The sequence below is a fragment of the Stegostoma tigrinum genome, chromosome 10, assembly GCF_030684315.1.
Source record: "Stegostoma tigrinum isolate sSteTig4 chromosome 10, sSteTig4.hap1, whole genome shotgun sequence".
NCBI lineage: Eukaryota > Metazoa > Chordata > Chondrichthyes > Orectolobiformes > Stegostomatidae > Stegostoma > Stegostoma tigrinum.
In genome coordinates this window covers 36,058,711-36,073,214 of record NC_081363.1, presented here as the reverse complement: position 1 = coordinate 36,073,214, position 14,504 = coordinate 36,058,711, and the positions used below count along the sequence as shown (strand labels likewise).

At 41.3% G+C, this 14,504-nt stretch overlaps 1 protein-coding gene across 5 annotated transcripts in view; it reads left to right on the top strand.

Moving 5' to 3' along the window:
* LOC125455713 (ribosome quality control complex subunit NEMF-like) overlaps positions 1-14,504 on the top strand; it is a 109,624-nt gene that overhangs the window by 45,750 nt on the left and 49,370 nt on the right. For all 5 annotated transcript variants that reach the window (XR_009446230.1, XM_048538060.2, XM_059649096.1 and 2 more), the window contains 4 exons: positions 977-1,054; positions 3,165-3,373; positions 8,038-8,223; positions 14,218-14,281. Coding sequence is in view for 4 of the 5 variants with exons in the window: in XM_048538060.2 (XP_048394017.1) it covers positions 977-1,054; positions 3,165-3,373; positions 8,038-8,223; positions 14,218-14,281 (537 nt within the window). In the remaining variant the exon portion in view is untranslated. The remainder of the gene's footprint in view (positions 1-976; positions 1,055-3,164; positions 3,374-8,037; positions 8,224-14,217; positions 14,282-14,504) is intronic.

Here is a 14,504-nt window from a genome sequence, read left to right as displayed (position 1 = left end):
GAGTCTACACTGCCTCTGGAGGCTGTAAGGGTGCTTATGTGGGAAGATTTTAGATTAGATTAGATTCCCTACAGTGTAGAAACAGGCCCATGGGCCTAACAAGTCTACACCACCCCTTTGAAGCATCCCACCCTGACCCATCCCCCTATAACCCACACATCCCTGAACACTACGGGCAATTTAGCACGGCCGATCCACCTAGCCTGCACATCTTTGGACTGTGGGAGGAAACCCACGCAGACATGGGGAAAATGTGCAAACTCCACACAGATAGTCATCCAAGGCTGGTATTGAACCCAGGTCCCTGGTGCTGTGAGGCTGCAATGCTAGCCACCGTGCTGCCCCTGTATATGCTGTATAAAATGCATCGCACTATTCTTGAACTTCAAATTTAAAAATCTCAGCCTTTTACTTGCACATTCTGCTGGTTCCTTCTAAAATAGAACACTTTAGAATTTCTGAGCCATGGTTTACTCCCCAATGAGTATAAGAATGTAATGTTTATTGGTTTGTTTGGGGGGAGAAAAAGTGGCATGCAAGCACTTGTGAAAATAAATGAAGTTATTCCTTTTCTTCAAGGTCTGGCATGATAGTACAGTGGTTTCCACTGCTGCCTCAAAGCACAGGGACCTGCATTCAATCCTGCCTTGGGCAACTGTCTGTGTGGAGTTTGCATGCACTCCCTTTGTCTGTGTGGGTGCTCTGGTTTCCTCTCACAGTCCAATGATGGGCAGGTTAGGTGGATTGGCCATGATACAAACGTTATGCAGAGTTACAGGACTGATTTGTGGGGCTGGATCTGGGTCGGATGCTCTACGGAAGATTGGTGTAGACCCGATGAGCTGGGTGGCCTCTTCCTGCACTGTAAGGATTCTGTGAATCTATTTTGAAATGTTCCACATGAAAGGTTGCATCACTGATATTCAGGGTGGACAAAATGCTTGGTATACATCATGCTTTCATTTCATCTTTCAAGGAAAAGCAAGCATTGAAGAAACTGGAAAATGTTCGTAAAGACCATGAGAAAAGACTAGATGCGCTACAAGCAAATCAGGTAAGATTGGTTATAAACCTGTAACGATATGGAGAGCATGAAAGGTAATTAAAACTTGCTGCTGTGAATATCAGTCTATTGTCTGTACAACTACAGTAGTCTTTGGCAATATTGTGTGCGTGTGTAACTTGCATGCAAAGCTTCCTTTGGTTTGGATTGGAGGCCTGATTTTTATTTCTCAGATTGAGATGAACTGTATGGCTGCATCAGTTATCACCTTTCATCATAGAGCATCTGTATCTGTTGTTCTCCTCATCTCTCTCCCTGGTCTTCGATGGATTCCTTCTCTTTGTGGGAATCATCTCCTTCGCACCTCTTTCCTGACCACTCTCTCAGTTACTCCTCCTTGCCCCAGTACTCACTGACATTATTAATGACTTTCCTTACACTCCAGTTCTTTCTCCATTAATAGCAACTATTATCCCTTCTCAGCAATTCTGTCATTACCCTCCAGCTGGTTTTTACATGCTCCTCAAAGTTGTCATTGCGTTGTTGACACTTAGCTTTGTGTTCCTCCTACGCCATAGTTGCGTATATTTACCTCTTCTATTTGCTCTGTCCAAAGACTTGTCCAAAGCACTGAGTTAATGCCCAGTGCTAGCTGGCCAGTTAGTGAAGGAACTCCAAGAAGAGAAGGATTTTGAAAGCACACCACTGTTATGATTCTTCGCCCTCCCCATTGTGGATATGCTTGCATTGTGTGGACAGCAGTGGCTGATGAACATGTCTCACCGTCAATTTCTGGAGAGCAGTTATGGATGGGCAATACATGCTCACCTTGCCAGTGACGTTTATGTCATAGGTCAAATCTAAGAAAAATCCACTGACTCAGCTACTGGCACTGTATGTTTTGGAGGATCAATTAGATGTGGAATGTTTTGATAGGGATTATTCCAGAGTGTGCAGCGACCCAATTCAAACAAAAGCATGTGCACCCTTTGCTAGCTGGTCTTTGGCATGAAATAATGAAATGTTGGGTGTTCTCCTTTTTATGCAATATGCAAGATGCCATCTATGTGAAAAGTTCATGGCCATGGCCACCTTCTTGGCCATTGACATTGTGTATTTCTTGCTTTGCGTTGCAGATGCAGTACATGACAAATTCCTTTACTGAAGTGCAGACATCTCTCACTGTTCCTTCTTGAGATTTAGGAAGGAATGTCACCCCCTAAACGTCTTGTTCTATGGATGAGAGCTCCTCCTTCCCATTCTAGCAGCTGTCTACTCTTCTGGTTTCTGCAGATGCCTTGAAGTCAATGAGAAGTCCTTCACCACCTTATAGAAAGCTTCAATAACTCATGTTTAAGAGTTGATGATGACTTTAATTTTCTCTGGCGTGGAGCTGTCCTGCTTAATGTATGTTCAACAATGCAAGATTCAGAGAGGATGTTGGCTGAAGCATTGATCTCCAAACTGGCTATGCTGGAGTCTACACAGCATTATACACAGATTAATGCATCATCTGCCTCTGTTTGCATACTGTCTGCAGACATTGGCTGCACCTATACCCTTGCCCAAGAGGGTGTTCAGCACAATCAACAAAAATCTGTAAATGTCATTTTGGTTTTGAGGTGATATCTGTAATTCTGAAAGAGTGGGTACTCTCAAGCTTTTGACCCAATATCTTCTCCATCACAGAATCCATTTACTCCCACTTTCTGCTTTAGCCCATCTACTGTTGAAAACTTATCCTTTTGTTATTTTCAGACACTGGTGATTTCAATAATTTATCCCACACAAAGGTCTCTTCACCATTATCTTTGTGCTCACTGACTACTTTAGCTGCTGTGTTGTTCATATTGCTTGATGCCTGTGACCTACACAGCTCCCTCTCCTCCCAAGTACCCTGCTAAGGCTCCTTGCTCTAAAATTTGTTCCCTATGCTATTAATTTGATTTCTTCCTTGAAATTCACATATTTGATTTCCTCTCCCCCATATTATTCTTTGGTGATGTGCCTTTTTTTTGAAGTATACCACTGAATTGATACTTTACTACATTAATGTGATATATTTGTGTTAATAAATGTTGTTTAGAAGTAATTTTATAATACTTATAATGGCATTTATTTAAAGTGGAATTAAATTTTATTTATATTTTTGTTTCAATAGGAATATGATAAGTTGAAGGGAGAGCTTATTGAAATGAATCTGAATGTTGTTGATAAAGCTATTGAAGTGATACGCAGTGCCTTAGCTAATCAAATTGACTGGACAGAAATTGGGAGCATTGTAAAAGAAGCACAGGAACAAGAAGATCCAGTAGCTTGTTCCATTAAAGAGCTGAAGCTGAACACCAACCACATTACAATGTTGCTGAAGTAAGCATTTTATGTCAATCAATGTAAGCTCTTAATTCAAAAAATACAATTTGTCATTTTTAGTTTTGAGAAAGGATTTCAGCACATGCAGTATAGCATAAAGTATAACCTGTTTGCAGTTATGAAAAATAGTATATTCGTTCTGATTTATGGTGAATTGGAAAGTATTGGTATAATAAATATTTGCTGATGTGATAAAAGTAAAATACTACAGATGCTGTAAATCTGAAATAAAAACAAAGTGCTGGAAAAACTGAGCAGGCCTGGTAGCATCTGTGGAGAGAGACACAGCTTTAACATTTCAAGTCCAATGATCCTTAGCAGTTTTTAAACTTTTTAACTGTTGATGTAAATCTGCTTATTAAAATTCTCATTGTCATACAGCATAGAAACAGGCTTTTCAGTCCACCGTGTCTGTGCTGACCAACAAGCACAGGCCACACTGATTCCATTTACTTGCACTACATACCTACTGTACCCTGGCATTGTAAGTACTCCTCCAGATGATCATAAGTGTTGCAAGAATACCTACATCTACCCCCCTCTCAAGCAGCATGTTCCATATATCTACTAACCAGTGGATGAATAAAATCATTTCTCAGATCTGCTCTGAACCATGTATTCCTCACCTTAAACTTATGCCCTCCGGTATTAGAAAATTTGCCATGGGGAAGAGATTTTCCCAAATTACTCTGTCTAATTTTATACCTCAATTAGATTCACCCTTCAACCTCCCCTGCTGAATGGAAAATAAGTCCAGCTCATCCAGTTTTTCCTTATAAACTGAGACTTTTCATCTCAGGCAACATCCTGGTGGAAAAAAACCAGAACTTGCTGGAAAACCTCGGCAGGTCCGACAGTATCTGTTCCCAGTTCTGAGGAACGGTCTCTGGACCCAAAATGTTTCCTTCACCGATGCTGCCAGACCTGCTGAGCTTTTCCAGCAACTTCTATTTTTGTTCCTGATTTACAGCATCTGCAGTTCTTTCGGTTTTTAACATACTAGTGAATCTTCTCTACACCTTTTCCAGTACGAGAGCATCCTCCCCATAGCGTGTTGCCATACAGAACATATCTGTACATATTTCATATATTCTTGGAGCTGGTGACATTTCTAAATCCCTTGTGAGGAATCAGAGTAATAATGCGCGAACTGGATTTCTATCACATTCCACTTTAATTGTGGGTGCTTTAAATTTAGCTGACATTTTAATAATTTTGCATTGCTGAATTCAAAGCATATTACAGAAAAGATACCATGCACTCCTGAATAGAATGGATAATTTCTAAATACCAGAGCATTAAATATAATGTCAGACATAGAGATACATCGGGAGATACTTTATAAAAATGTTATGATAGCCCAATTGGCAACATTATAAGACTATAAGCTTTGGAGAATGCGTAGCCTCCTTAAATCTTTAAGTGTTATGTTGGGCATGAAATGGTGATAGAGTCTGAGGTCTGGTGACCTGCAGGTTAAACTGCAACCACCCCCCCGCCCCGGTGTATGTTCTGCCATGTACACAGAATCTTATTTGACTCTAACACAAAATTACAATACCAACGCCCACATAATTATTACTGTGCAACAAATACTGCAAGCAAAAGTCTCACGCGTGGCTATGACCCCTGACCCCAAAGATTACGCTGCATTAAACAATTTGCTGTTATTGTATATGGAAGAATTTCAAGGTCTCTTGTTACCAAATAACTTAAGTTACGTATTCATTGGGAAATTCTACTTCATTCTCTGAAGTAAATGAGGTTTTTTTGCAACAGAAAAGATCCACCTGTTACAATGTAAATTTGAAGTTTGCAGTGCAATAGTCATGTATCTATCTAATCACTGAAAACATTTCTCAGAAAACCATTTTCCAAGATATTTGCAGGAGTTCAAATACTTACTTTTCTCTTACATTTGTCAGTAATTTGCTGATACCACAAATAATAAGATTTAACGAGTCATACATCTTGAGAATTTGACAAAAACCCACATGGAAGGCTGGTCAAAAGATAAGAGTCCATGGGATCCATCAAGTTGACAACCTGGATCCAAAATTGGTTACAAATCGGAGACAAAGGGTGATAGTGGAGATTGTTTGTTTGTTTTTGTTTTTGTAAGTGGAAGCCTCTGATCAACAGTGCACCACTGTAATTGGTGCTGGATCGAGGATAACTTGTTTTTTTATTGCAGAGAGGATGGGTTCTGCGGTAGCTGATTAGGCCAGTCCTAGAGCTGCAGACTCTGCCATAGGTGAGACAGGTGGGTGGGATGTTTTGGAATCTGTATACTGTTTCCACTTGGCGTCCATATGCTCCATTTGGTGGTGCTCACAATGGTTGGTGCCTTTGGGGATGCTTCTCCATTTTGTTGTTCTGGGGCAAGTGATTCCCACATCTTGGTGGGAATGTTGCATGTGTTTAGGTCAGCGTTCGGGATGCTCCACTCTGCTGGGGAGCTTCATAGAGATCAGGTGGAAGATGAAAAAAAAATTGTTGTGCAATAGCGCACACCTGTTTGACCCCAGTTTGCATTCATATTGGGTTTGTAGTGGATCTGTTGGTGAGGATCATGGTTTGCATGTCAGTCTGAAGCACTGTGGCATACTAATTAGCACTGCTGCCGAGAAGCATTGGGGACCCAGGTTTAATTCTAGCCTTGGGTCTGTCCAGAATTTGTGAGTTCTCCCCCTGTAAGCATGTCTGTTCTAATGTCCTCCCACAGTCCAAAGATGGGATAGTTTGTTGGATTGACCATTCTAAATTGCCCTGTAGGGTCCAGCGATGTGCAGGATAGCTGGATTAGACACCACTATTGTGGGGTTATGGTCCTAGGCTAGGAGGCAGCTCTGAGTTGAATTTTCTTTTGGATGTTTGGTGCAGGCGCATTGGGCTGAAAGGTCTCACCTGCACTGTAGGATTCTGTGATTCTAAATAAACAGGTAGCGTGGTGACAGATTTCTACAGGTAGCTGAATTTGAGAATTTCCCCTAATCCCTCAGTTGACAGACACAGATGTAGGCCCTTTGTGAGATTGGAAAAGGCCATAGACAGAGGTCACTGTTGTTCACTGCTGTTGCTGGATTCTGAGACCCTCAGAAGAAAGTTTTGTGTTGAGCCACTTGGCCTCTTGACCAGAAAACTCTTAAGACTGGTTGGACCAGAATGTTCAGAAGATCCAGGATCTTTTATATCGCAAGTACAAGGCCTTCCTGAACTGACAGCTCTGCCAAAACTTGAGTGAGAGGAAACAAGCCTACAGGCAACTGACAATTGAGGTGAAACAGAAAACCCTAAAGATTAAGCAGCATCTCAGGAGCACAAAAGCTGACGTTTCGGGCCTAGACCCTTCATCCTCTCTGATGAAGGGTCTAGGCCCGAAACGTCAGCTTTTGTGCTCCTGAGATGCTGCTTGGCCTGCTGTGTTCATCCAGCCTCACATTTTATTATCTTGGAATCTCCAGCATCTGCAGTTCCCATTATCTCTAACCCTAAAGATTAGCTGCCCTTCTAAGTAGTAGAGGTCACAGGTTTGGAAGGTGCTTACACAGGACCCTTGGTGAGTAACTGCATCTTGTAGATTGCACACAGTGGCAACTTTTATATGTGAATTTTTACCTCCATGTATTGGGAGACCAGGTTAATTTTAGTCTTACTCAAAGTTGCAGGCTGCCTGCTCTGAACTTTCCCCAAATGGGTTTGGGGATAGCTTGGCAGCCATCCAGCCAAAAACAAGGCAGGTTATCATAACGATCTTGGGAATGTAGAATGGGGGAATTGGTGGCTGCAGTGACTCAAATTATGTTTTTGGAACTTGGAGGAATGCAAATAGTTGTATATCTTTTGCTTCAGTGGTAACAGCCGCTGCTGAGTAAAGCATTTATAATAGATTCTGTGCTTAGTGGGGCATGATAAATGCCCAAGCAATGAAAAACTAATGAGGCTATTAGCTGAACTGGGGCAGCAGCCTTAATTGCCTAATGCTGTGGTGTCTACTTTGATTTTAGCACCTGTTGCTACTGAATCAAGGATATTCTACGTTAGTGCAAAAACGGATTGGGACTGCACATCAAACAGAGAAATCTGCATCCTTTACATTTTCCAACATATTCATTACTTTAAGATTTTCATGCTAGGAAGTCAATTTTAAATAACCTTATTCAAGAAAGGATCTTTGGATAATAGGCTTATTTCACCCTTGACACTACTTTTGTTCACAGCAATAAAATCTTTCAAGTTCTGTTGAATAGAAAATAGTGTCAGCGGCTGTGCATCTTGATTTATTCTTCCTATCTTACTTCTGTATCCTGTTGCCTCATTCCTTTTAAACAACATGAAAGTGAGGCGATCAGGTATACTTCTGAATTCTATTATTGGATGTGAGCAGCGCTGGCACAGCCTTCATTTGCTGCCCATCCCATGGTGCCTTTCAGAGGTTAGTAGTTATTCTTGAATTGCTCCAGTCTGCATGATGTCAGCGCACACACAAGTTTTGCACAGGGAAGGAACAGTGGTTTATGGTTCTAAGTCAGGATGCTTGTGACTTGAAGGGTTAATTGTGGGTGCTGGTATTACTATACATGATTCCCCAATGGATAAACTGAGAGGTAACTACTGCACAAATAATTCAATATAAATATATATTTCTGTACTTTGTTCAGAAACCCATATGTAACTGATGACGAAGATCAAGATGATGTTGATCTAACTGAAGATGTTCAAAATGAACAAGCAAGGGCCAAGCAGAAAAAGGACAAAAAGAAGCAGCAAAAGAAAATGCTACAAAAAAACAGACCAGTGTTAGTGGATGTGGATCTTAATCTGTCTGCTTATGCTAATGCAAAAAAGTAAGTATTCATCTAACAAACCTAAATTATCTGCGACAGTTGGGTGCTTTCTCATAAATTGAATATATGAACACGATTGTTTTGACATCAAACTTAAATTTTGAGTTTGTATTTTATTCAGATTTAAAATGATTTAAAACCTTTGATTTAAGCTATAATTGCAAAAACCAATTTTCAAATTCACTTATTGTTAGCAAAATCACTGTGAGGTAGAATACTTGAGTAGTAAAATTAGTGTAAGTGCAAAACCTCTACCTTACTGTTTATGTGGGTTAGGCTTTAATTTCTGTTCAAAGAAATCAACAAAATTTTAAATTATGTTTGAAGAAATTTTAGAACACTGAATCATTGAACAGTGATAACTGTTAAACCTTTTTCTTATTTGTTCATGGGAAAGGGATCTTGCTGGTTAGGTTAGCATTTATTGCCCATCCCTAATTGTCCTGGAGAAGGTTGTGGTTGGCTGCCTCCTTGCCCTGCTGTTGACCTTGGCATATAGGGACACTTATAGTGCTGTAAGAAAGTGAGCTGCAGGATTTTGACCCAGCAATGGGTAAAACAATGGCGATGTCGTTCCAAGTCAACATGGTATGTAGTTCGGAGGGGAGCTTGGAAGTGGTGGTGTGCCTGTTCGTCTGCTACCAGACATATAGGAACTGTAGGCCACAGGAGCTTTGGTAAGTTAGTACAATAAACCTTGTAGATTGTGGATACAACTGCCATTGTACTTTGAAAGAGGTGAATGTTGAATGTGATGAATGGGATATCAGTCAAATGGGATGCTTTATCCTGGATTATCCTGAGCTTCTTGAACGATGTTAGAGCTGCACCCACCAGGTTAAGTGGAGAGTATTCTATCACACTTCTGACACACACCTACTAATAGTACACAGGCATTGGTATGATGGGATGCATTATACAACACATAATTCCCTTGCCTTTAGCCTGCTTTTGTAACCACAGTGATTATATAGCCGCATAGTTCAGTTCTGGTCAATAATAATCATCAAGTTGTCGATGGCTGTCAGAGTTCGGGGATAACAATGCCTGTGAGAAATACAAGAAGGCATGCCAGGAGCAGTACCAGGCATACCAAAAATTAACATGGTGAAACTACAAAACAGGACTTGTGTGCCAAAAGCGTCAACTGGAAGTGATGGTCAGAGCTAAATGATTCCACAACAAATGCAGTAGGTCTAAGCTCGGTAGTCCTGCATCTCATCACAAATGGTAGTGAACAATTAACTTGCGGGAGGAAGAGGATCCACAAATATCCCTATCCTCTTTAATAGGGACAGTACATTAGTGTAAAAGATGAGGCTGATGTATTTGCAACAGTCTTCAGGCCAAAATGCAGAGTGGACAAATTATGTCAACCTCCTCCAAAGATCGCTAGCCCAGTTGCCAGCCTTCAGCCAATTTTATTTACTCCACATGATATCAAGAAACAGTTGAAGGTACTGGATATTGCAGTGGTGTGGGCCCTGATAATATTCTGGCAATAGTACTGCAGACTTGTACTTCACAGCTTGCTACACTTCAAGCAAATCTGTACCAATAAAGCTACGACACTGGTATCTACCCAAAAATATGGAAAATTGCCCTGGTATGCCTGGTACACAAAGCAGGATAAATCTGACCTCGCCAATGACTGTACTCCGTCTACCCTTGATCATCAGTAAAGTGATCAAACAATACTGGCTTAGCAGTAACCTGGCCAGTGATGCTCTGTTTATGTTACATCAGGTTTTACACTCAATTCCTGCCCTTATTAGGGATTTGGTTCAAACATGGGCACATGAGCTGAATTCCAGAGGTGGGGTGAGAGAGCCCATGACATTAAGGCCACACTTGACTGAGAGCTGTAGCAAAACAGATAAATGGGAGTTGTGGAAAACCATCTGCTGGTTGGAGTCATATCTGGCACAATGAGAAATGTTTGCGGTTGTTGGATGTCAGTCATCTCGGCTCCAAAACATATCTACGGGAGTTCCTCAGGGTAGTGACCCAGGCCCATACATCTACAGCTGCTTCATCTGTGACCTTCCCTCCATCAAAAGCTCAGAAGTGAGGATGTTTGCTGATCACTACACTATGTTCAACACTGTTTATTACTTCTTAGATGCAGAAACTGTCCATGTCTAAATGTAGCAAGACCTGGATAGTATCCAGGTTTGGACTGTCAAGTGGCAAGTAACATTCACAAGTGCCAGGCAAAGCAAATCTCCAACAAGAAGAATCAAGCCACCACCTTTTGACATTCAGTCGACATTACCTTCACTGGATCCTCATGATCAACATCCTGGGGATTACCATTAACCAGAAACTGGACCGGACTTAACACATAAATAATGTGGCTACTTGAGCTGATCAGAGACTAGGAATATTAAGTGAGTAACTCACCTCATGACTCTCCAAAGCCTGACCATTATCGTCAGGGCCCAAGTCAGAAGTGTGTTGGAATACCCTCCATTTGTCTTTTGTGCAGCTTCAATAACACCTCAAGAAGCTTGTCATGAGCCTGAACAAAGCAGCCCACTTGATTGGCACCACACCCACAAAATCCACTCCCTCCGGCATTGATGCTGAGGAGCAGCAGTGTTTACAATCTACAAGATGCACTGCAGAAATTCTCCAAGGCTCCTCAGGCAGCACCTTCCAACCTATGACCATTACCATCTAGAAGGACAAGGGCAGCAAACACATGGGAACATCAAGCTGCAAGCCATCTTGATCAATGTTCCCTCTAAGCTGCTTGTGTTGGCAGCCACTCTGAATGTGCTTGGCTCACTTTGGTTTTTCTTCTGCATGACCTTGGAGGTCCCTGCGCAGCAGTGACAATGGCAGAAACACTTATCCTGACATGGAAATATTGTTAACACGGTGTGAAGCTGGATGAATGCAGCGGGCCAAGCAGCATCAGAGGAGCAGGAAAGCTTGACGTTTCGGGTTGGGACCTTTCAACAATCGACGCTGCTTACTTGTTCATCATTAAACTAAACTAGGTTTTAAATTCCAGATTCAACTGAATTCCGATTTCACCATCTGCCATATTGGGATTTGAACCCATGTTCCCAGATCATTCACTTTGATCTCTAGATTACCAGTCCTGTGACCTCACTACCATCCAGTTGGCAGTCTTGTAGTCATATGGGGACTTTTTGGTTAGAGGTGTGTCTTGTTCTGGAGCTTTAATATTCTGCAGTAATATTTTCAGCGTCCAATAACTTCTGTAGTATCCAGTATCTTTACCTATTTTTTGATGTCACACAGAGTGAATCAAATTGGTTGGCGACTGGCAACTGTGATTCTCTGGAACCTCTGCAGGAGGCCAAAATGAATGCTGTACTTAGCACATCTGGCTAGTGGGGGAAGCTGGGGGGCAAATATTTCAGCCTTGCCTTTTGCATTGATGTGCTGGGCTCCCTGTAATTGGAAATGAGGGAAAATTGTGGAGTGCTGCCTCCTGTTATTTGTTTGACTCTCCATCACCATTCATAACTGGATGTGACAGGAATACAGTGCTTGTATCTGATCTGTTTGATATCGCTCAGCTCTATCTGTTGCATGTTGCCCATATTGGTTGACATCCAAGTGGTCATGTGTTACATCTTCGTTAGGTTCACACCTCTTTTTTGGACGTTCTTGCTTTGCCTTCCTGCGTTCTTCATTGAACCAAAGTTGATTCCTTACATGGAGGGTAACGGTAGGGTTGGTGATATGTCAGGCCATTGGTTTGTTATTGGCAACGATTCTGTTGCTTTTGGATGCTCAGTTTTGTTTCTGAGATTTGTCGAAGTCTGTCCCATTTATCACATTTGTAGTATCACGCAATATGAAGAAATGTTTTCTAATCTGACAATACTGTTTTGTCTTCACAATGACTGTGTGGTGGTCACTGCTAGTTATGCTGTTATACTGCAAAGACAGGTTGATGAGGATGAGATCAAGTAGGATTTTTTTTTCTTCCTTTTGTTTGTTCCCTTACCATTTGACACATACTCAGTCTAGCAGCATTACCCCTTAAGCTTGGTCATCTGAGGTGACAGTGGTTCTACTGAGTTGCTGTTGAGTATAGAGACTCAAGATCCCACACATTTTTGAAACCTTTAATGCTTCCTCCAAATAGTGCTGTGTAGTAGGTATGTCGTCCCAATTCATCAGCTTGAGGGAGAGGTTGATTATTAATCAGCAGGAGATTTTCTTTATCCATGTTTTGATCTGATGGGGCTCTGAGGCAGTGTTGAAGATTTCCAGCTCAACTTCATCCTGTTTGTACACCTCTGTGTCAACACCTCTGCTTGGTGTATTTTGCCAGTTGTATGGATCATTATCAAGGGATTGTGATATTTGGAACATTGTGACAAAATTATAGACAATGACTGTGTTAAGCTGTAACTCACCTCGTTTGTGGGACAGTTCTCTCAATTTTGCCACATCTCGAGATGTTGTTAGAGAGCCCTTTGCTAGATAAGTAGGGCTTGGTTAGCCATTGTCATTTCCAGTGCCATGGTAAATGCCTGTTGGTCAGTCCAGTTTAATTTCTTTCTTTAGACTGTATAATAGTTTGATACGACTGAATGACTGACTGACTGACTGACTGACTGACTGACTGACTTGTTAGACCATTTCAGAAGGCATTTAAGAGTCATCCACACTGCTGTGGGTGTAAGTAGGCCAGATCAGGTAAGGACATGAGTGAACCAGATGGGATTTTGCCAACAAAAGACTTGCTTTTTCTGATATTGGTTTATTTTACACTGACTTCAAAATTCACCATCCACCATGATGGGTTTCAAAATTTCATGCCCCCATGGAAAGCCTGATGCTTTTGGTAACTGGTCCAACTTAGTGGTAATGTAAATGGACTAAAGGTCTATTTCCATGGTGTTTATCTGTGTGATGCTGCAAGCCATTGCTTTCCCGCTTCACGTTTGTGAAGTGTAAAGCTTGATTTTACACTTTCTGAAGTGTCACAATGTGCTAAAATGTATAAGAATGTCCAATTTTATGTAAATTTCCTCTTCTGCCTCAAAGTTCCCATTTGACCAAACAGAAGTTCTTTTTATCAGCAGAGTTAAAGTACAACTTAGTTGGGATTCTCAAACTAATGGACAAATTAGTCACCAAAATGTTTGACCGACCTGTTAACCTGGTCTGTAATTCTAGAACATGGAACATAGAACGTAGAACAGCATAGCACAGAACAGGCCCTTCACCACGATGTTGTGCTGACCATTGATCCTCATGTATGTACCCTCAAATTTCTGTGACCATGTGCATGTCCAGCAGTCTCTTAAATGACCCCAATGACCTTGCTTCCACAACTGCTGGCACCGCATTCCATGCTCTCACAACTGTCTGTGTAAAGAACCCGCCTCTGACATCCCCTCTATACTTTCCTCCACCCAGCTTAAAACTATGACCCCTCGTGTTAGCCTTTTCTGCCCTGGGAAATAGTCTCTGGCTATCAACTCTATCTATGCCTCTCATTATCTTGTATATCTCAATTAGGTCGCCTCTCCTCCTCCTTTTCTCCAATGAAAAAAGTCCGAGCTCAGTCAACCTCTCTTCATAAGATAAGTCCTCCAGTCCAGGCAGCATCCTGGTAAACCTCCTCTGAACCCTCTCCAAAGCATCCACATCTTTCCTATAAAGTGGTTCTTCTGAATTGCTCACGACTTCACAGTATCCAAACTAAGACTGTTGCATCAAAAATAATGCAATGCCAGCCTGTTTTGCATACTGTTGCATCGAATTACTGGGTGCGACCAATTTGTAGTTTGAAAGGCCAATTTTACCATAGCTCTATATAGGGTTAATGTAATTATAATAATTGAAGAATGTAGTTATAAAAAGAACAATCCTGTAGTGAAAAAAGAATGGGATGAAATTGTTGTAATATCTGTTGTTTTGATATTCATTGCTTGCTGGTTAACATGTTGAATATGTTAACCAAAGTTGTTTTGTATTTCAAATGAAATTCTGGTGCAGATATTATGATCACAAAAGGCATGCAGCAAAGAAGGAAAAGAAGACGGTTGAAGCTGCAGAAAAGGTAGGAAATATTCCACATTGGAAGAGAAGTGGCCACAATGAAACCAGCTGATTTGTGATGCTGCTTTCCTAGGATTTGGTATATGTCAGTACAGTATCACTTCCAATTAATTTCTCCCTTGTGTGTCTAGAGCAGCAGTATGAAAAGCAGGAAACGGAGGATGCAAACAAATTTCTGTCTTGACTTTAGAAAGTCATATTTAACACCAGCACTTCTCTTCACT